The 22,952-nt window shown below is 37.1% G+C and overlaps 4 protein-coding genes across 4 annotated transcripts; 1 reads left to right on the forward strand and 3 right to left on the reverse strand.

The window, feature by feature from the left end:
• Window positions 2,841-4,294, forward strand: LOC104780823 (scarecrow-like protein 32). Its single transcript, XM_010505362.2, has one exon. It carries the CDS (start codon window positions 2,945-2,947, stop codon window positions 4,172-4,174), a length of 1,230 nt encoding a protein of 409 aa, XP_010503664.1. The 5' UTR covers window positions 2,841-2,944; the 3' UTR covers window positions 4,175-4,294.
• Window positions 4,549-6,126, reverse strand: LOC104780824 (peroxidase 35-like). Its single transcript, XM_010505363.2, has 4 exons — window positions 5,830-6,126; window positions 5,536-5,736; window positions 5,233-5,398; window positions 4,549-5,151 (listed from the first exon to the last, which is right to left on the reverse strand). The coding sequence occupies exons 1-4, from the start codon at window positions 6,043-6,045 to the stop codon at window positions 4,745-4,747; spliced, it is 990 nt and encodes a 329-aa protein (XP_010503665.1). The 5' UTR covers window positions 6,046-6,126; the 3' UTR covers window positions 4,549-4,744.
• LOC104780825 (putative BTB/POZ domain-containing protein At3g49970) lies at window positions 16,131-18,708 on the reverse strand. The gene is made up of 5 exons (XM_010505364.2): window positions 18,526-18,708; window positions 18,351-18,420; window positions 17,709-18,266; window positions 16,841-17,344; window positions 16,131-16,731 (listed from the first exon to the last, which is right to left on the reverse strand). The coding sequence occupies exons 1-5, from the start codon at window positions 18,579-18,581 to the stop codon at window positions 16,204-16,206; spliced, it is 1,716 nt and encodes a 571-aa protein (XP_010503666.1). The 5' UTR covers window positions 18,582-18,708; the 3' UTR covers window positions 16,131-16,203.
• On the reverse strand, window positions 21,423-22,775 carry LOC104783968 (putative F-box protein At3g49980). Its single transcript, XM_010509060.2, has 2 exons — window positions 22,725-22,775; window positions 21,423-22,565 (listed from the first exon to the last, which is right to left on the reverse strand). The coding sequence occupies exons 1-2, from the start codon at window positions 22,773-22,775 to the stop codon at window positions 21,423-21,425; spliced, it is 1,194 nt and encodes a 397-aa protein (XP_010507362.2).

Below are 22,952 nucleotides of genomic sequence, written 5' to 3' on the forward strand. Positions count from 1 at the left end.
CGAGATGATCATAAGACTTGGTCAGCATTTTGTGGTCCTTAAGCAGGCAAAATCAAGGGTATATTGTGTGATCATCCTTCGAGTAAGGAGAGGACCCAAGAGCCATCTTGCCCCTTCAAATATTTTGTTGGCCGTAGCCGTACACTTAAACTTATTAATACTTAATCAAGGATATTCTTTTATTAAAGCAGAAAATAAAGAAAAGAAAAAGAGTTAAACAAAAAAGTATAAAATAAGATTATAGATGCTTCTAAATTAGATTTCTAATGTCCGAGTTGATTCAAGATTTATATATCATGATTAAGTTATACAACGTCACTGACATCAATCTTTTTACGAATCATAATATAATCTTTTTTGCGAAGGGTAATTTTGTTAAGTTAAAACGAGACTTTGGACTTTGGAGAGGCTCGGATCAGTGTTGAAGATTTGGGAGAGATCGCGACAAGGACGTGAAGTGGGATCCCTACACGTGACTGGTTCCCTCATCGCTGGAACATATTTTTATCCACTCTTTCACCTTTTGGGTCCCCTACGATTGCTGCTCAACTTTGACTAAATCTTTTACATGTTGTAACCAGTAACCACAGAGAATATATACTTCGTTGGATATAGATTTTATTTTTACTCACCTAATGTTATTAACCACAACAGTCAAACAAAGCACTATAACCTATAAACCACACCCAATAACAATTGACAATCTAGTTTGTCAGTTGCTAGTGAGCTGACTTATCAGTTGAATACATGGTCTGGAAATGTGTTTAGTGTAAAGTGGACCAATAAAAAAAACGAGAGCTCAAGTTCCACTACTATTTCATGTTATTGTTAAGGGTCTTTTGCAAAATAAGTTTCTTTTTTAACCAATGTACTGTCGAATCGATGTCTAATTTTCTTTCTCTACTCTATTATGTACATGCTTTTATAAATGTAATACTGAATCTGTACACAAAGTTTTATAGAAAAATGTAGGTTAGAACTGTAATCTATTACAGAATAATGCAAAATTGTAAGAAATAGCGTGAAAACTGTACAAAAAATTGACCTTAAAGTTTTTGGTTTACTTTTAATAAAGTTTTGTGATCGGTAAACTTAAAAACTGTACATTTGTAAAGTTTTGTAAGCTGTTACCAATTAGACCCAATGTATTTTAAAAAAGAATGAGTAATATACTACCCAAAAAAATGAATAAAGAATTGAATTAGGCTTGAAAACATGGGCCAGAAAGTTCCAATATCATATTGGCAATCTGCATAACAGTTTGATAAGGCCCAAAGCTTAACTTACGTAGCTCCGTTATGTGTCTCATGCGGGCATGAAACAAAAAACTAACACACGATAACGTAACTTACACAGTTACACTAATATAATTAGTTTATGTTACACAATTATCAACTAACACTGCAATAATTAAACAACATGAACTAACCAATCATAAATTTTAAAACTTAAAAATGGCAGCGGTTCAAAAAAATTAAGCTGCTTGATTGGTAACGAGCCTTCTTCATCTTTTGTAACCTTGAGAGTTGTTTGATTAGACACAAGTCTCCTTCTGCATCTTTTGTGACATTAATATGAAAATCCATTGATCTTGGTGACAATTTAAGCTTCTTCTTTTATTTTCTTCACACAATAGATGAGCTAGTCAATTTCTTATCTCTTTTTATTATGCTCTACAGGAGTTAAAAGCTAGATAAGCTTGTTTTGGATTCTCCCACAACAACGACCAACCACCTATAACAAATTTAAACATCTATTCTATTGAGGGACCAATCAACCAACGATAACGATGATGACTAATAATTGAATCCAGTTTCTAGTTAATTCAATATTTTAGATCATCTCATGTTTTATTCCCAAGATCAGTTATTCTTCACTGCTTCGATTCAGTGTTAACATTTACGAATTGAGTTTTTCACTTCAAGCAAAATTTAACAATAAACAGCCAGCAAATTATTTTGTAATTTTACCGTATTAATTTACCAGCTCATACATTTGCTTTCCTTTTCTATTTAAGTCAAAAGTTAAAATACTATGGACACGAAAAGTACCAAATACATAACAAAGTGTGAACTCTGCGGCCACGGGCATAAATACATATATCAAATCCCCAGAGGAGCCGGTTTGAGTGTATAGTCCATGACTCCATGCTATATGACTTTTATCTCAATGTTGAATTCGATCCAAGAAATTTTGAATTTAATAATTGAACAACGTCAAAATGCTCATGGGGGTATAGTATTTTGTTTTTGTTGCAAAGTGCATGCAGTGATTATATCCATGAATGCGATAGCGCGGCGAAAGAGAATAATACTAACCTAGATGACAAATACTCAGCCGTACATGTACACATAAATACAAAACCTGCCACTTCACATGTCACCCACCATTAAGCACCCCTTCACAGACTTGATACTTTCTATGTAATAACAGAAACACTCCAACTTCTTGGTCGTATATATATGTTACAATAATTCGCTTAATACTGTATATGTTACTACAAATGTAATACTTTCCTTAAATAACATATACATTGTTTACACAGACTACAAGATTCAGCATAAGATGCAACCTTCGACTTAATTATTGATTCATGTTTTTAGCTATTTAAGTCATATATATCGGACATACATATATTGCTCATCTATGTATTTGTCTTACACAACACAAGCGACCGTAGCGATGCGTTTCCCAATGATAAGGTTACCACACATACAGACATACTTACACGACTCTCTCTACTGTCTCGTCTCTTTCTTTCCTCATCCCTCTTCTTTGTCTCCTTTCTCTCTATTCTTCACTTTTCAGAATTATTTTACGTAAATATTATGGACATGTCCTTTTCATCACCCTTCTCTACTCTTTTTGTTCTTTTTGTTTCCTCTTGAGCCACAACAACAACAAGAAGATTAAACGATACATTTCTCTCCAAAACTCGACCCAAATGACCAAAACCCGGATTCGTAACCTGACCCGACTCCCTTCTCCCAAACCACTACGCGGTGGCGACGCCAACTTCATGGAACAGCTCCTCCTCCACTGCGCAACCGCCATCGACTCAAACGACGCAGCACTGGCTCACCAAATCCTCTGGGTGCTCAACAACACTGCTCCACCAGACGGTGACTCCACCCAACGACTAACAACCGCCTTCCTCCGCGCGTTGCTCTCACGCGCCGTCTCCAAAACCCCTACATTATCATCCACCATTAGTTTCCTACCTCCAGCAGATGAACTCCACCGGTTCTCAGTAGTGGAGCTAGCAGCGTTCGTCGACCTCACTCCTTGGCACCGGTTCGGATTCATCGCGGCCAACGCGGCTATCTTAACAGCCGTGGAAGGTTACTCAACGGTTCACATAGTTGACTTAAGTTTGACTCATTGTATGCAAATCCCTACTCTCATAGACGCCATGGCAAGCCGACTTAACAAACCTCCTCCGCTTCTTAAACTCACCGTCGTCTCTTCTTCCGATAACTTCCCACCGTTCATCAACATCTCCTACGAAGAACTCGGATCCAAACTCGTCAGCTTCGCCACCACAAGGAACATAACTATGGAGTTCACAATCATACCTTCAACTTACTCCGATGGTTTCTCTTCCCTCCTACAACAACTACGGGTTTACCCTTCTTCATTCAACGAAGCTCTCGTCGTTAACTGCCACATGATGCTCCGTTACATCCCTGACGAAACCCTAACTTCATCATCGTCATCGCTTAGAACAGTTTTCTTGAAACATCTCCGATCTTTGAATCCAAGAATCGTAACCCTAATAGAGGAAGACGTAGATCTCACATCGGGGAACTTGGTTAACCGGTTAAGATCGGCGTTTAACTACTTATGGATACCGTTTGATACAACGGACACGTTTATGAGAGAGCAGAGGCGATGGTACGAGGCGGAGATAAGTTGGAAGATAGAAAACGTGGTGGCGAAGGAAGGTGCGGAAAGGGTGGAGAGGAGTGAGACGAAGAGACGGTGGTTTGAGAGGATGAGAGAGGCTGAGTTCGGTGGAGTTAGGGTTAAGGAAGAGGCGGTGGCGGATGTGAAGGCGATGCTGGAGGAACACGCCGTCGGGTGGGGGATGAAGAAGGAAGATGACGACAATAGTCTAGTCCTGACGTGGAAAGGTCATAGTGTAGTGTTCGCTACCGTTTGGATTCCAATTTAAATCGGGTTGATTTGATTTAATTTAATTTAATTGGATACTAGTAGATTAGTATTGCTCTGATACTAGTAGATTAGTATTGATCTCATTCTGATCTAATTAAATAAGTTTTTTTCCTTCTAATTGCTCTAGTGTTTTGTATTAGTTCCAACATTAACGGTGCAAAAAGTAACCGTTATTGTGATTAAACATATTTTAAAATTTGCAAGCATTTTTAGTTTAGGATGATTAGTTTTTCTTTTTTTTTTGGTGTATAGGTTTTTTTTTTATGACAGTTACAACTTTATACGAAGAAATATCACCAAAACAAATGAAAATTTACGATTTAGTTGAAAAAAGGATATGAAACATTTGGAGGGTACAATGAAGAAGACATGCCACACAAAAAAAAAAAATATATAGATAGGATAAAATACAAATAAAGACATAAACAGAACAAATGACAAACCAATATTTTATCATATTCAAATAAACGTTCAAACATTAATCAAACGAAAATAATATAAGTTGAATTAGATAAGAGACAAAAAAAATGGGGAATAATATAACTTATTATTTCCATCATCATTATCTCTAGTTAAACGCACCGCAGTCACGACGAATGTTTCCATTGCGGCTATTCTTAACTCCAACACGGCCAAGTTTAGTCATGGCTGTCACAAAAGCGCGGTTAAAAGCCGTAGAGTTCGAGGCCCAAACATTAACGGTGGGCCTTGAGCGACCGTCCGTGAAGAGAACTTGATCGGAGGTGAATAGACCTTTGCCTTGTTGAAGATTCTTGAAGTAAGTGTTGTCAAACGTCTTGGGCGTGACTGGGTCCATGTTGATTGCGATTCTTGGGTCCACATTCTTAGGACAAGCCTTTTGAAGCTCTATAGCGTAAGCCTTGTTTAGAGTTGGGTCCACTGAGTTGATGCCGTTGAAGTTGTAGATTCTTTTAAAGACCTTGCCACAATGTGCGAATCCAAGGGTGTGAGCCGCTACATTATAAAATATATCGGTATAGATATCGATGTGATATAATTATATATAAGAAATGTTTTGTTTAAAATTTGGTTTACCTGAAAGAGCAATCATATCTTCTTGGGTAAGTTTGTTTTTTTTGAAAAGAGCGTTAAGTTTGTCTACATTGTCCGACGGTCCTGGTAAGTTCCCTTCAACACTAGACGCAGTTGATACCAATCCGTCAAACCTACCGAGTTCAACTTCATAGGACGGTCCTCCAGCCTATACATGCATATAAACAATGAGATATAACAATGTTTTTTGTCGGTCACAACATATAGTATTGGTAGAAAATGAAGATTAATATGAAATTTAGTGTAGGATTATCTGGTTGTAGAATGGTGAGTACGGATACTTACCGCAACAACAACATCTCGGGTGGCCAAAGTAAGAATATCTGCGCATGAGACCTTGTTCCGGCAATGAGGGTTAGCGTCAAGGGCTTTCTTAGCTAGGATCACCACATCAAATCCATCTCCGGCTAGCGAAATGTTATCTGGATGATCCTTCTCTGCCTTGTTCTTAGGCGTTGACTGGATCATGACAGAGGCATCACAACCCTACAATGCAAATTACACCGAAGGTAGAAACCAATTAGTCGCCTAACAAAAGAAGAGAACGAAGATATGAGAACGCTTGAACTAAAAACATACATTGACAAAGCAGTCGTGGAAGAAGAGACGGAGAGTGGCAGGTATGGTGACGAATGTCTGCTTTACTTTCTTTTGGACAGCGTTTCTCACGATTTGTTCGACGTTGGGGCAAGTTTTGGAGTAGAAACCGCGGCTTAGTTGCGCGGTGGTTGTATCCGGAAAGACAGAGATTGTGAGACAAAGTGCAACGACTAGAACCATACCGAAGCGAGCCATTTTTTTAGACAAAACCGAGAGAGAGTGTTGTATATATAAATTGACCCAAGACAAGAAGAAGAAATGTTTTGAATTGATGATGGTAAAAGTTGCACGATAAATGGTTTATATAATGATGGGCTTGGAGGACATAACAAATTATTAAAGAAGATCCATTTGTTTTATTTTAGACTTTTATTCGATTTTTGGTTAACTGCACCAGGCCTACCTTACTCATTTCATTTTATACTTGTTACTTGTTAGCATGATATATAATAATTCTATCACTTAAGAAAAAAATCTGACAAGAGTGGGAAATTTGCAATGAGTTGAGAATGAAACATATATATTGACCAACATCCAATTGTTAATTTGCCTCAGTTAATATTAATTAATTGTGTACTTATATGATAAATTGTATGAATGTAATTATGGATTTATCAGCTGTAAAAAGGTAAATCTGGATCGCCGACAACAATATAACAAAAAAAATGGATCGCCGAAACAAAAAGGAAGTAAAAGTGGATTACCATTACAAAAAGTGGACATGTGGTTTGCACGTCGTTACATGAAAGTGAGTGAGAGCATCATAATGAAAAATAAGAGTAAGAACAATAGTAGTAGTACAACATGTTAATTTTACGATTAACATTTCATTGGTGCATAACAGCTAATTTTGTCCCCTATCATGTTATAGACTTATATCCTATGTAAACAGCGAATATATCATATATTTTTTTTTATTTTTATCATACCATCATGTAATATATTGGTAAGTGTGTTCAAAATGGATCTTTAGAGCATTGTTATTGGTTATCGTGCTTTAAACATATCTCAAAATTTTATTTTAATACATATATGTTATTTTTATTATTGAATTAAATTTATTGTTCAAAACCAATAAGATAACAACTGTAGATATCTGCCTCTCAAATTATCTCCCAAAAACAGTTTATGTGAAGATTAAATCTTTTTTTTTGTCAATTGATATTATTATTAAAACACGTGGTTCCAATTAAGGTAGAATACAAAATGAAATACTACGCCCAAAAGAGGGGAGGCTTAAGCCGGCGGACTACAAGAATATCTCCAGAGTCAAAAGCCGGAGGAAAACAAGATTTCCCCGGAAACTAACAAAGGAACTAAAAAAACTATACATAACAGAACATTTGATAATAAAAACGAAAGAAGACAACAACCTTAATATAAGAAAATGCAATCGGCCATAAAACCTTAACAGAAACAATAGAACCAAGAGAGCAAAGAACTTCTTCTTCTAACCCACAAACGGATGAGATTTACCAAGGATGCCCACGACCAACTCAAGAATAACATCAACCACCTCCTGAGAGTCGATCTCTCGTAACCAAGAACCAGGGACCTCATAACACGGCAAGCAAGACCACTCACTTCCGGAAGCGACGACGACGTTGATACGCCAAAGAACGTCAAACTACAAGTCTTCAAAACGTGAGGAGTGAGGCCTAACTTCTCGTAGAACACCAATCACATAGATGAGACCGACGAAAACGGAGAAGACTATCACCCACTATGAACAACAAGAAGAAGAAGGAACTCGACAAACTTAAGGTTCAACCATCACATTCAAACAAAACGAAACCTCTGCTTAGAAAGGAGTCGAAACATCCCAATCGAAAACTACTAAAACTGCTCAATACTACTAAGGACCACCATATATCTACCACTAACAAAAACCAACTAAAGCGAATCCATCTAACCCTAGCAAAACGTCGAAGAAGAAACGGCCAGAAGGTGGGCTAACCAGACAGCAGAAACAGACGAGACCATGGCCATGGATTCACGAAAACCAAATCTCGAGATCTTCCAACAAGAACAGAGCACCCGCCAGATCTATAGATCTCGGACACCCAACAACAACCTTCTCTGGAGCAGCTGATCACCGACATAACCAAACACCCTCGCCGTGAAGATCTACTATTTCCACCAAAATAAGATTTTCTCCAACGAAATACAAGAAATAAACGAATTGCAGAACCAAAAAACTACAACACAAACGAAAAGGGGAAGCCACTGACATAACCAAATAAGCGAGAAGCGCCAACCACCGTAGTGACTTCCCAGATCTGAAAAAAACTAGGCTTTTGCTGTTTGGGAGAGGGAGAGAGCAGCACTCGGGAGAAATTTTTTTTTATTCGACCTTCTTTCTTTCAAGATTAAATTTTCTCGGTCTTTCTTTTTATTTATTATTATTATTATTTTTTTTGACATTCATGGAAAGACTCTACCAATGACCATGCTTTTAGGATCGATGAGCATAGAAAATAATAGGTAATTCGACCGCGTGAAAACAAACTTAGCTCAGCCATACTCCGCACAGAGATGCTTAATAGTCTTAGATTTGTTATTTAAAGTTTGTGCAAGATCACTCGAAAGTCGAAACCATACATAGAATTTGGATCTTTATTCTAACACGCGCCTTGAAATGATTAAAGCAATGCTATTTTTCTTTTAATAAAAGATTATGAGAAGATTGTGCAAGCCACGCTCCTTGTTTGTGTTGACAACTTGGTTAATGTCAAACCCATTAAAATATCTTCGGTAACTAAAGTTTTTAATATATTTGTAACTAAAATATGGTATCTGAAAATCACAATTGATTCTAAAATCAAATATATAAACTTTAAAAGAATATAATTTATCCAAGGGCTTAAGTTTTAATTAATTTTTCACATTCAAAGGCATTAAAGTCTAATATAGAATTTGAAGTCCAACAAAAAAAATCATTAAAAAATAACATAATTCCCAACTAGGTGCTAGTGAAATAATTAATATTTACCATCAGAAAAAACACCCCTAAAAATTTTAACTATACAAAAAGAACCCTAGCGTCTAACCTTTGAAAAATCCCTAACAAGTCTTAATAAAAAAAAGGCTATGGAACTCTTGCCCGATGTTCTGGTAGAAGAGATTTTACAGAGACTTCCGGTGAAATCTCTTATCAGATTCATATCCGTTTCGAAACTATGGAACTCAACGATCAGAACACAATACTTTGCGTCGAAACATCTTATTCTTGCGCAGTCAAGAAATCCAGATATCCTTCTTCTCTTTAGTACTCGAGAAGGCTATGAGGATGAATTAAAAACAGATTTCTATCGAAGAACGTTGACGTTAGGGGTTTCAGATTCTGAAAAGATTCATATTTTTCCCGAAGCATTTTCTGATAGATTTACCGAGAGTTGTGATGGTCTGTCTAACATGTGTCTTTAGTTTAAAAAGATTGATTTATGTGATCAATCCCGCAACTAGATGGTGTCGAAGTCTTCCTCAGCCTAAGTTTCAACAAGTTGATTATTGTGGTGAGTTTCACCTTAATTTATTTTTCCATAGGTCAATTAGTAATACTCCCTCCGTTTCAAAATATTTAACTAAAACACGCAGATTAAGAAGTCTTTACTTTTAACAAGTTCAACCAATCAGAAACAATACTGCATAATATAAAATATTAAACTAATCTAAAAGTTGCAAAAACTTGAAAACATCTTATATTAAGAAATAAAAAAACTTCTCTAAAACATCTTATATTTTGAAATGGAGAGAGTATTTTTTTAGGTTCAATATAGTGTATATATATATATTTTTCGCCATTCATTAGTGTTTTTCTTCTTCTTCTGATTTAATGATGTTTGTTTTGCTCTTTTTACACAGATAAAATCCGATTCGAAAGCCTCGGATTCGGTAAAGATAGATCGACATGCAAATACAAAATGGTTTGCTTATATATGAATTAGTTAGATCTTTGAAAAGCTAAAACTAAGGCTAAAGTTGATGTCTCTAGCTTGAATAAGCTTCTGTCTAGGATCTAGACAACTTGTCTAGGTTTGTTTCACGAACTCAAAATGCAACAGAAACCAAAACAGAACAAACCAAAAGAAAACAGAGCACACCAAACGAATGTTTACCCAGTTCACTTCCGTTAATGAGGAAGCTACGTCTGGGCCGGGATCTGTCTCCCAGAATCCACTAATCACAGAGTTTAACACAAAGAAATCTCTCACCCACTGAACCCCTTACAAGATCACTGGATTCCATCTCTCTTGTCTCTCTCTCTCTCTGTTTCCCCAAGAACATAAAACACAAGTTTACTCTTTGTTTTTGTTCTCTCTACTTAACCTTATCTCTCTCTTACTGCGCAAACTTCCTTTAAATAAATGCTTGCTCAATAACCCTAGTTCCCCTTCTAGCCGCTTCTACAAGTTGCCTCTTCCTTGGCGTTATTGTAGTGACATCACTCCGTCTCTTTGCAGGGAGCAAATAAGACGAATTCCTCTTATGCTTTTGCTTTGACAGACTCGGCGGCAAAATCGGATTGTTGCAGCTTGTGGTCCTGAACGTGAGTCATCACTTGAGCTGGCACTACTTGTCCTCCAAGCTTCTCTTGAACTTTGTCTCATTCTTTTTTCACTAATCCTAACAAAACTCCACCTAGTGAACCAAGAACAACAATAATAAAACATGTCAAGTGTACTTACCTTAATGAGAGAGAGATTCTGGTCTGATTAGTCTTTGGATTCCATCTCGGTTCCTGAGTAGGATTACTCAGTCTGCACACGTAGCAAGTTCAATGCTGCTTGAAACTTGCTAACGGACACCACCTTGGTAAAGATATATGCATGATTTACATCCGTGGATATCTTTGTCACTTCCACAACTCCATCTGCGATGCAATTTCGGATCTTGTGGAACTTGATGTCAATGTGCTTCATCCTTTCATGGTGCACATTGTTCTTTGAAAGGGCTATGGCGCCTTGAGAGTCACAGAAAATCTCAACTGCCTTCTGATCATAACCAAAATCCTTCAATAAGCCTTTAAGCCATAATGCATCTCTTACTGCTTCACTCAGAGACATGTACTCGGCTTCAGTGGAGGTCATATCCACCACTTTCTATAAACGCGACCTCCAACTGATAGTATTCCTACCAAGGGTGAAGACCATGCCACCAGTAGACCTTCTTCTATCGACATCTCCTGCGTGATCAGAGTCACAATAACCTCTAATGAGGAAATCAGACCCTTTCCGGTAGCCCAGCTTCATCTTTTGTGTTCCCCTGATGTATCTTAGCACCCACTTGACTCCCAACCAGTGTTCTTTGATCGGTTTACTCATAAATCTGCTAATGACACCAACAAGATAAGCCAAGTCTGGCCTTGTTCCGATCTTAGCATACATAATTCTCCCAACTGCATTAGAGTATGGAACTATCTTCATGTACTCTTTGTCTTTGAGCAGCTGCTCTTCAGTAGCAGCCTGCATCTTTAGATGAACTCCAAGTGGAGTGTCTTGCTTCTTCGCTTGATCCATCTGGTACATTTCCAAAACCTTTTCAAGGTAACCTTCTTGGGAGAGCTTCAGTGTTCCTCTTTCTCGGTCTCTGATGATCTCCATACCGAGTATTTTCTTAGCTGCACCCAAGTCCTTCATCTCAAATCTTTCACTAAGTTTCTGTTTCAGACTTGAGATTACACTTATGTCTTTAGCCGCCACAAACATGTCATCAACATAGATGAGCAAATAAACCTTGGAACCATCCTCAAGAGTTTTGATGTAAGCACAATTGTCTCTAGCACTCTTCTCAAAACTAATCTCAGTCATGAAACTGTCAAATTTCTGGTTCCACTTTCTTGGTGACTGTTTCATGCCGTATAGTGACTTGTTGAGTAGACACACTTGTCCTTGCTGGAACTGACTCTCAAAGCCTTCAGGGATTTCCATATAAATCTTTTCTTCTAACTCTCCATGGAGAAATGCAGTCTTGACGTCTAATTGTTCCAATTCATAATCTTCTTCCACAACTATGGCTAAAAAGATCCTTATGGATACATGTTTCACCACTGGTGCAAAGACCTCAGTGTAATCAACACCTTCTCTTTGTGCATACCCTTTAGCAACGAGTCTGGCCTTGAATTGCGGTTTCTCAACTTCAGGAATCCCAGGCTTACGCGTGAAAATCCATTTGCAGCCGATGATCCTTTGTCCTTTAGGCGGTATGACTGCAGTCCATGTGTGATTCTTGAGAAGAGAATCCATCTCTTCGAGCATTCCACCTCTCCATAATTCCCAATCAGCATCTCTTAGTGCAGCTTGATAGGTTGCAGGTTCTGTTTTGTCTCCATCGAATGTGGTGACCAAAGCCTCTCCATCAAATTCATCTTCATCATCCGTTTCTTCTCCAAAGTAGCCTTCCACATCAAATCTCCTAGGAGCAGTGATGAGTCTCCTTGCTCTATCTCGAACCAAATGATAACTCTCAGGTGAATCATGGGTAGGATTTTCAGGAACTGTGTTATCCTCTGTTTGGTGACCGTCTTGAACAGGTGAGTGATCTCCCAGGGATCCTGTTTCTTCCAGGAAATCTCCACCCAAGCGTGTGTCACCAATTTCATCAAGGTCAATGTCCAGAGAACCACTTGATGCTTCTTCTTCAGAGTTTTGATTTCCCTGCATCATATCCTTGTAGACTGCATTCTCTTGAAATAACACATTTCTGCTTACTGCAACTTTCTTTTCTTCTAGTAACCATACCTTGTAACCTTTCACTCCTTCTGGATAGCCTAGAAACACTCTTTTCTTGGCTCTAGGAACTAACTTTCCTTCATCCGTATGAACAAAAGCAACACATCCGAACCTCTTTAAGTAACTGTAAACTGGAGATTTACCTGTCCATCTCTTGTCAGGAATCTCAAAGTTTACTGCAGACGAGGGTGTTTTGTTGATCAACTTCACTGCCGTGTTAGTAGCTTCAGCCCAAAATCTCTTAGGCATTCCAGAATCACTTAACATGCTCCTAACTTTCTCCATGATCGTCCAGTTCATTCTTTCTGCAACGCCGTTCTGTTGTGGCGTATAGGCACATGTTCTGTGTCTTGCTATGCCATTCTCTTTGCAGAACTCGTTGAACAAGTGATTGCAGAATTCTAAGACGTTGTCAATTCTTAAGACCTTGATCTTCCTCTCTGCTTGATTCTCCACCAAAGTGCTCCATTCGAAAAAAAATTCAAATGCCACGTCCTTGTGCTTTAGGAAGTAAACCCATGTCTTTCTCGAGTAGTCATCAATGAATGTAATGAAGTACTGACATTTTCCCAAAGACATTTGCACTGATGGAGCTCCCCATAAATCTGAATGCACATAGTCGAGTTTGTCCTTAGTACCATGGGTAGCTAAGACAAAACTAACTTTCTTTGCTTTCCCGTATATACAGTCTTCACACACCGTTAAGGTTGAGATCCTTTTCTTGTCGAGAAAGCCTTTCCTTGCTAGGATCTCCATGTTTTTCTGACTTATGTGGCACAATCTCCGATGCCACAAGACTGTATCATCCGGTGATCTTTCAACTGCGAGAGACTGACCAGTCTCAGGTCTTCCTTGAAGAAGATAAAGCTTCTCATGTCTCTTTCCCACCATAATGGTGTGATCTTCCTCTTTTATCTTTAGGATCCTGTTCTTGGATTCAAAACTGCATCCTTGCTCTTCCATAGTTCCCATAGATAGCAAGTTTCGGTCCATATCAGGGATGTATCTCACTTTTGTGAGCAGTACTGTTGATCCATCCTCATTTCTGATCCTGACATTACCAATGCCTCTGGCTTTTGATGTAGTTTTGTTCCCCATCCTCACTGATCCTCTTGCATCTTCACTTATTTCTTCAAACCAGTCTCTCTTGTGTGTCATATGGTAGCTGCATCATGTATCCATGATCCATTCATCCTCCAAATTTACATCTGTAGAATGTAATGCTTCTAACACATAGAGCCTTGCACCATCAGCTGAATTTCCTTTCACCATCGCAGCTTCTCCTTTGCTGCCGTATCCCTGATCCTTCTTGTTTCCTTGCGACTTGCCTTGTTTGGAAATGCGTTTTTGAAATGTCCTTCTTCTCCACAAGTCCACCAACCTTTTCTATTCTTAGACTTAGATGGGGACCTATTCTTGTTTCCCTTCTCCTTCTGCTCAGACCTTCCTCTGATCTCAGTTTTGTCCTTAGCATACAATGCTTCAGCTTGACCTTTGATACTCTTTTTATTTGACCCAAACTATAACTCCTTAGAGTATATAGCAGCTAGAGCCTCATCTAGAGTTAACCTAGTTCTTCCAGTACTATATTTCAGGGTGTCTCTTAACTGATCAAACTGCCTAGGAAGTGACATAAGCAACAATATAGCATGATCCTCATCTGATACTATTACTCCGGTATTCTCTAGATCAGTTATAAGATGAAGGAACTCGTCGATATTACCTTCAACATACATGTTTTCGTTCATTTTGAAACCGTAGAGCTTTTGTTTCAGATAGATGCAGTTAGGAAGAGCTTTAGACATGTACAAGTTGTCTACAGCTTTGATCATAGAAGCTGCAGTCTTCTCTTTCTTGATCTTTCTCAGTGCTTGATCTGAAACGCTCAACACTATGATGCTCCTTGCCTTTCTTCTTTTCTCCTCTAGAAGCTCGTCTATCTCCTTTGCTTCTTTCCCCTTTTCTATGGTTCCACCTTCGTCAACCTTAGACTCCTCTGGATCTGAGACTGAATCTTGTGTTTCCGAGAGAGCCACCGTTTGACCCAAAATATCCAAGTGAGCCATCAGCTTCTCCTTCCACAATGTGTAGTCTCCTCGTCCATCAAACTTCTCCACCTCGATCCTTGCCGACGACATGGTTCCTCTGCTTGAGCGGACTTTACTGAACCACCAAACAATGCAACCAACGCTCTGATACCAATTTGACAAGCTAAAACAGAGGCTAAAGTTGATGTCTCTAGCTTGAATAAGAATCTGTCTAGGATCTAGAGAACTTGTCTAGGTTTGTTTCACGAACTCAAAACGCAACAGAAACCAAAACAGAACAAACTAAAAGAAAATAGAACACACCAAATGAATGTTTACCCAGTTCACTTCCGTTAATGAGGAAGCTACGTCTGGGCCGAGATCTGTCTTCCGGAATCCACTAATCACAGAGTTTAACACAAAGAAATCTCTCACCCACTGAACCCCTTACAAGATCACTGGATTCCATCTCTCTTGTCTCTCTCTCTCTCTGTTTCCCCAAGAACATAAAACACAAGTTTACTCTTTGTTTTTGTTCTCTCTAGTTAACCTTATCTCTCTCTCTCACTGCACACTTTTCCTTTAAATAGATGCTTGCTCAATAACCCTAGTTCCCCTTCTAGCCGCTTCTACAAGTTGCCTCTTCCTTGGCGTTATTATAGTGAAATCACTCGATCTCTTTGCAGGGAGCAAATAAGACGAATTCCTCTTTTGCTTTTGCTTTAACAGACCCGGCGGTAAAATCGGATTGTTGCAGCTTGTGGTCCTGAACGTGAGCTGGCACTACTTGTCCTCCAAGCTTCTCTTGAATTTTGTCTCATTCTTTGTTCACTAATCCTAACAATCTTGATAGTCGCACCAATACATGCGAGGTTTTTGATTTTAACACCAACACTTGGAGATACGTAACTGGCACGGTACATTCGGGTAATCAATCAAAATGTCCTGTAACTGCCGATGGATCACTTTATTGGTTTACAAAAACAAAGACTATATCTTTCGATCTTCGTACCGAAGTTTTCCAAGTTATTTCAGAAACTCCATTTTTATATGAAGCATTTGGAGCAATCATTAGCAATGTCAACAGCCGTCTCTGCGTGGAGATGAGAAAAGGCAGAAGTCAAGAGTTATGGACATTGAATTCACAAAAGATATGGGAGAAGACTTATAGTTTAAATCTAGACATTGTTTCTTCCCGGATTGGTGAGTCGTGGGTTTATTTCACAACACCGGTCACACTTTTAGAAGAAAATAAGTTGATACTTCATTACAATTCTTATACAGGTAGAGGTTTAGTGGTGCACGATACTAGACTAAACTCGTATTGTTTATATTCCAAATTTGATCATTTGGATCGAGCTATTTCATATCTTCCAAGCTTAATCTCTATTTAATTACATCTTTCTTATTTGTTAAATAAAGGATTTATCATGTTGGTTTTTTCTTCTTATTAATTGCCTCGTTGTAGTTTTATATACGAATTTCTCTATATGTGACTTGTGGATTATACTCTCAACTCGGATACTCAAAAGATTTTTTCAGCTCTCTATAAAACAGAGATACATCCCTAGCAAGAACATGTGTTCATGTATTGTTCAAGATATAGAGTGTCTTCGGCCTTTAGGTGGTTTGGTTTGTACTTGTCTTTGGCCAAAAAGGTTAAGCTTTCCGAGCTGTCGAGAAACAGAGCTCATAAATGACTTTCTCGGTAATCGAGGCTTAACCACCGAAGCAATCGAAACCGAAGAAGAACAATCCGAACCACTCGTGACTTCAAAAGCTTTCTGTTCCTTCTCCAACTCCTTGAACTTCATTTTCACTTTGATCAACTCGAGCTTCAAGTCTTGGTTTTCGCGGTTTAGTTTGGAGAGGTCATTGTTGTAGGTTCTGAGCTCAGGAGGAGTAAGAGTATCTTCTACGGTTACTGCTGCTGCTGGTGGAGAATCTGAATCGCTTAAAATTTCACGTAGACTTTGTTGCTCGTAGTAGAGAACTTGAACTACGGTTTGCACAGGGAGACGATCGTTTTGAGCTGCGTGAGCACACTTTTCTCGTGATAGCTTTTGACAGTCCATTAAGCTGCAAACTTTCTTCTTCTCCATTTCACTTATATTCGGATGTGTCTGCACCAACAAGATTTAACATTAAGATCTTTAAACTTTTCAAGATTTAGGTCAAAACATTCTGAAAATGTTAAAGCTTTAAGGTTTTAGTCTTATCAAAAATATATACCTTGAGATAGATGTCTATGGCTTGATACATCCCATCTTCAGTAATCCTAGACTGTTTCGGAATGCATTCAGCGAAACCGATGAATTTCGCCAAGTTTACGTTTCTATCAGAAGCAATTTCAGCGAGATAACTCTCCATCAATCCACCAATATCACTGGCAAAGTCAGCAGAGCTTCCTTCAACTTCAAACTCAAGATAGTTCATGAGGATACGTTGAACAGTGTCAACATCAAACATTTTGTTGTCTCCATTCGATGAGTAAGAAGAAATCAAGAGATCATCAAGCACGGCTTGTCTTAGCTGTAATCCCATTCTCTTCTCCAAATCAAGCCTGCAAGCTACCGTGGTTTCGAGGTATATCGCAGCTCTTAAAAGCATCGAAAGAAAGGTAACTGAGACTGAGTTCCTCTCCCTCGGAAGAAGACTCACAACTGTTTCAAGAATCAACCTTTTCTCATGTTCTTGTTCTGCCTCAATCTTCTTTTTCCCCTTCCCAAAAATGTCCTACAGGGAAACCGACACTTCATTAATCTTTCTCTGTTATTTGTAAATAAGACTCATTGTTCANGCTTGTCTTAGCTGTAATCCCATTCTATTCTCTAAATCAAGCCTGCAAGCTACCGTGGTTTCGAGGTATATCGCAGCTCTTAAAAGCATCGAAAGAAAGGTAACTGAGACTGAGTTTCTCTCCCTTGGAAGAAGACTCACAACTGTTTCAAGAATCAACCTTTTCTCATGTTCTTGTTCTGCCTCAATCTTCTTTATCCCCTTCCCAAAAATGTCCTACAGGGAAACCGACACTTCATTAATCTTTCTCTGTTATTTGTAAATAAGACTCATTGTTCAGTTAAAGAATCAAGAACCTCACCAAACCTGTAAGAGCTTTTTGAGCATAGGTCACAAGCACTGGACCAAGAGCGTATTGCTTAAACCCTCTAGCAGTCATTGCGATCAAGACACGTCGAAGCATATCAATCCTTAGAGCAGATAAATCTTCAGCCAACCCTTCAACTATACCCGCATTGCTCTGGCTCTCCTGACAAGTTGCATAAGCAATTGAATCGATACACCGGTCCACGAGTCTTACTCTCTCGGCTACAGGCAACAGATCCTGAGATTGTTTTAGAACTTTAACAGATTTCGATAAACTCTTGAGGATCACTTCGTTTAAGTAAACCTCTGTTGTCTCCACAAGGTTTTCAACAGAGTGTTCCTCTGTCATCTCTAGATAATCTGCTGCACATCGTAGCACCGCAATATTCTCTGTGTTTATCTCGAAGCTTATGTCGTAGCAGAACTTGATTGTTAGCTCAAATGCTTCTGCACCACCGGGAAAATCTGGGATCTTGATAACGGTAATGTTCGAATCGTTGCTTGATTCAGAAGCAAGTTTCTTTATAAACCCACATTTTGAAACAAGTGGGAACTGCATATTATCACATAGACTATGTATAAGAAAAAGTGATCTCATTGTGTATAATTATTAGATCTTGAAAAATAAAAAGATCACCTTGTGAAGTGAAAACAAAGTTTCTCCAACATGAACAGCAACGTCACTTGGTATGTCTTGAGAAGAAATCCTGAAATTTATTTTGTAAGACAAAAGAAGATGATTCACAAGCAGAGGAAGTGAAAATACAAAAGAAAATGAGAGAAATGTATAGAAAGAGAGTGAGAAACCAAACCATTCACTAGTTCTTTTCATGGCTGAGGACAGAAGCTCCTCTTTCTTTCCAGACATAGATTCGAACACCTGACGAGAAATGGTTTCTTCTTGCTCAAGAAATCAACCTTAGAACTAATTCAAACACCTTTCTCATTCATATATAGATATAGTTTTATGTTTGACATTCTTACACGTAATCAAAAGAGACGATGAAGGATATGATCCACCACAAGTATATGGAGACTGTTTATACAGTGTTGTACATGGTTCAGACGTCAAAGAGGTAAGGGTCCTTGTGAATCTGAAACGTCTCTTTTCGAAATAATCCAAACAAATAATAATTGTCAAGTATATTAAATCATTGAACGATCACGTAAAATATATTTTATTGTGAAACCGCATAAATAACATATAATGATTTTTATGTTACGGACAAAAGGATGTGGAATGATAGAGGTTACTAATAAAAATCTGAAACTATTGTTCACAAAGACACGTATAAAGCTTCTATTCTTTACTTCATATATATATATATATATATATATATATATATATATATATAAACTGTTGTTTATTTAGATTTCGGATTCTTATAGATTTTGCCATTTTTTCACTCAAATATTATAAATGTATCATTTTCACTTAAATTTTATAAATTTACTATTTTTCCTTTTTCAAAATGTGTGTTTTTCTATTTTTTTTTGCTAAAATATATATTTCATATCAAATATAAAACCCTATAAAAAATGGAATCAAGAAAACCCAAACATAATGTGTAAAATTGTGTTTTTAAATCTTAAAAAATAGCATATCTAAAATGACTAAAGTGAAATGAGAAAAACTATAAATGCCATCAAAACAAGTCTCTATCTATTAATTAACTCATTTAGATTCTTTAAATATTTAGTGATTATCAAGAATTATGAACAATTTTGCTATAGAAAACTAATATAAAAAAGATGTCTCTACTTAAGTATGTGGTGCTTAGCATGTGCATTTGACTATTCCTTTGTTATTCAGGTGTACACCGACTGAAGAACATTTTACAATGATCACAATAGGTTTGGCTGATTGCAGTGTCCACGATCTTTATCCCGGCTAAAACTCTTTTGGTGCTATTGTTGCATTTTTTTCATGGTTTTATCATAAACAAAACATCATGCCTCTACTGCATACTAATATATCTTTTCCAAAGTTTAAGATCTTAATTTTTGTCGACTATCAATAATTCGAAAATCTTATGACCATACAACTTTATTATAGGACAATCAACCAGTTTGTGACCTAAGATGAAGTATATCATTCATGAAGACTAAATAAGATGCACGGGATGGATTTTGTGACAGAAGATATATAACTTGTATCCCTACAAAGCTTTTATTACCCGATTTATACAGTTTGTTTGATAATTTAATTTCTGATTGAGACACAACTCAACCTTTGCTATATATGGGGTCTCTTGCTCTGTCACTTTGTTTAAGTTTGACTAGTAATAGTAATAAATACTATTAAAGACGTCCGCATCCAAAAAAACGTTTCAAGATTTAAGTCTTGATAACTACTAAGCAATAAAACATTAATTTAAAAAAACTCAAAAAAAATGATAAATGAATTAAACTGTGTATAAAACATGATAATAAGCATTCCCTTCTACGTAAGAGAATATACTTAAGGTAAATATGATTTGATCACTACTGATGAATTTAGATCCATTACACTATTCAAAGGACAAGAAAAATTTAGTAATAAAAGGTAAATTATTCGCCTCTTTTTCTTTTGCCTCCAGGTCCAGGTTGCTGGATTTGAATCAAGCTTGGAACATAGTCAAAGCAAAAATGGCCGACGTGAAGGGTATATAGTCTTTACCGGATGTATTCGTGTGGCATTACTATCATATTTATTGCATAAGAATATGATCAAACAAAATTAGTCCCTAAATTTTGCTGATAAAAATTTCTCTAATTAATGAAACTACGAAATACAAAATTATATTAGCATTTGCCCTTTAGTGAACGAGAGAGAGCAAGGGACGAAAGTCATCACGACGTACGAACGGTAGATATGTTGATAACACGAAAAAGTTCAAGATCGAGAGAATGTTTTTGGAGTTTGTGTACTTTAAAGAGGTAAGGGTCCTTGTGAATCTGAGACATATTTTCAAAATAATCAAAACAAAAATTAGTTATCCAATATTAAATCTTTGAACGATCAGTCGATCACACCGCAACATAGTGTGAATTTACTTAACTGTGAAACCGCATCATATTCATAACGTAGCACATTTCTTATGTTACCGACAAAAGCATGTGGAATGGCAGAACTTACCAATCAAAATCTGAATCTTTTGTCCACAAAGGCACACATAAAAGCTTCTATTATTTACTTCTTTCTCCAAATTAAAAGCTTAAGATCTTAAATTTTGTAGACTATCAATAATTCAAAAATCTTCTTGTCCATACAACTTTATAATAGAATATTCACCAATCTATTATGACTGAACATGAGCAAATGATTTATGAATTAGACCAAATAAGCTGCACAGGTTGGATTTTGTGACAGGACATGTATATATTGTATCCCCATTCCCCACAAAGCTTTGATAATCATATTTTTATTTATTTCGTTTGATAATTTAATTCCTGATTGAGACACAAATCAACCTTTGCTATAAATCAACTTGTAATAATGTATAAATAAACTTAAAACAGAAATATTACATGAAATGTGAATTTTTTTTAAAAACTCAAAAAATGATAAATGTTTTTAATATAAGGAAACATGCGACTATATATATACGTAAGGAAACATGATTTGATCAGATGTTAAAACAAAGGTATTAATTAATCAATAACATAACTTCTTCGTAAAATCGATCAAACTTGAATCAAAGGACAAGATAAATTAAGAAAACCATTATTATTGGATTTGAATCAAACTTGGAACGTAATCAACCAAATATGGCCAATATGAAGTCACTGTTATAACTCGAAAGGCCACTTGTCTGACTTTACTATCCTCCTCAACAATGGACACTGCTTTAAGTGAAAGGTAAAGGTTGTTAAACAAACGTTTCTCACAACACACGACGGCTTTCTTTTTTTCATCGACCAAGAAACTTATGCCACGCCAAGAATCACGTCCAGCAGTATGGACTTCCACTTCTAAAAGCTTGCTCCACGACATCTCTTTGGTCTCATCATCAATCTTATTTGTTGTTGTTACCCATATCTCTTTCCTTGATGTATCTTCACGCTCTAGTAATACCGAATGTTTCTCATCTCCGACAACTGATAGATACAAATCTTCGTAACGATCGCACATATAGGGAAGATTTAGACGTTTAAATCTCTCTGTTTTATAATCAAAACTGATTAAACCGAGCTCTTCCTCTTTCTCATCATGACCAAACCAGTAAGTCTTTCCCTTCAAAGACACGCGGTAATAAGGATATGCGAAGTGGTAGTTTGGAATCGGAGTGACATCAATAATCCTCCATGAGTTAGAGCTAATGTCATAAATTATGAATTCTTGGTCGTGACAATTATAACACTTGTAGCTCAATATCATGTACCTCTTGTTACCGGTTTTGTTGTCTTGGTAGTATCCAAGAACAAAGTCATGGAAACTACATTTTGTTTGGATCCACTTGGTTTCACTAGTACACGGGTTCCACACCACGATTCTACTGTCTTCTTTGATGGTGCACAACAACAAGCCATCACAGTGAAAGACTTGATCTATGTTGACATGATTCGAATTAGAATGATCCGTTAAGCTAAGTTCACATGTAACCTCTAGAGAAGGTACTCCATTATGGAGACTGACGTTCAGTAAACAAACCTCAAATTTTTTTGTTAGCGTGAGAACCATAAACTGTTTTGCGGCTTTAGCAGAGTGCTTTTTTGAGAATTTCTTATCGCTGAATAAACGATTCCATTGTTTGCAAGTAGATCGTAAACGTTTCAGAGATGTGGCTGGAACGCGACATAGTATCTCTTCTAATAAATCATGTGGAAGCTCCGACATGGTAATCACCGAACATTCAAAGCCTAAGACTCGCTTGTTAAGTTTTCATTCTTAATCTTATTCTAGTGTTTTCGTATTAATATATAGACGAAGTTTATCTTTTTGGACTTGGGGTTGTTAAATAACTCTCTCCTTTTCCTATTTGGTTTCTGTTTTTCTTTAATATGAGTTTTCGTAAAAAATACATCACACGAGAATTTCAAGATCAAAACTGGTTTTGGATGTTAGACGTTTTTTCGTCATAAGATAAATTAGGCAAAAATCAATAAAATCATAAATATTTATACTTCCGACGAAAACATATGGAATGACAGTATTGATCAATCAAAATCCGATTCACATTTAAGAATGACGAAATCATTCGTTATATTCTTTTCTTCTTCTTTCTTCAAAGTACAAGATTTTATAATTTCTGGCGAC

Source organism: Camelina sativa, chromosome 4 (assembly GCF_000633955.1).
Source record: "Camelina sativa cultivar DH55 chromosome 4, Cs, whole genome shotgun sequence".
NCBI classification, from domain to species: Eukaryota; Viridiplantae; Streptophyta; class Magnoliopsida; order Brassicales; family Brassicaceae; genus Camelina; species Camelina sativa.

Coding starts and splice junctions, on each gene's coding strand:
- LOC104780825 (XM_010505364.2), bottom strand. CDS start 18,581: ATGTCTGGAAAGAAAGAGGAGCTTCTGTCCTCAGCCATGAAAAGAACT. Junction 18,267..18,350: donor CTTTGTTTTCACTTCACAAG/GTGATCTTTTTA, acceptor GATAATATGCAG/TTCCCACTTGTTTCAAAATG. Junction 17,345..17,708: donor AAAAAGCTCTTACAGGTTTG/GTGAGGTTCTTG, acceptor GTTTCCCTGTAG/GACATTTTTGGGAAGGGGAA.
- LOC104780823 (XM_010505362.2), top strand. CDS start 2,945: ATGACCAAAACCCGGATTCGTAACCTGACCCGACTCCCTTCTCCCAAA.
- LOC104783968 (XM_010509060.2), bottom strand. CDS start 22,775: ATGACGAAAAAACGTCTAACATCCAAAACCAGTTTTGATCTTGAAATT. Junction 22,566..22,724: donor GTTTTGATCTTGAAATTCTC/GTGTGATGTATT, acceptor AAACTTAACAAG/CGAGTCTTAGGCTTTGAATG.
- LOC104780824 (XM_010505363.2), bottom strand. CDS start 6,045: ATGGCTCGCTTCGGTATGGTTCTAGTCGTTGCACTTTGTCTCACAATC. Junction 5,399..5,535: donor CCCGAGATGTTGTTGTTGCG/GTAAGTATCCGT, acceptor ATGCATGTATAG/GCTGGAGGACCGTCCTATGA. Junction 5,152..5,232: donor AGATATGATTGCTCTTTCAG/GTAAACCAAATT, acceptor TTTATAATGTAG/CGGCTCACACCCTTGGATTC.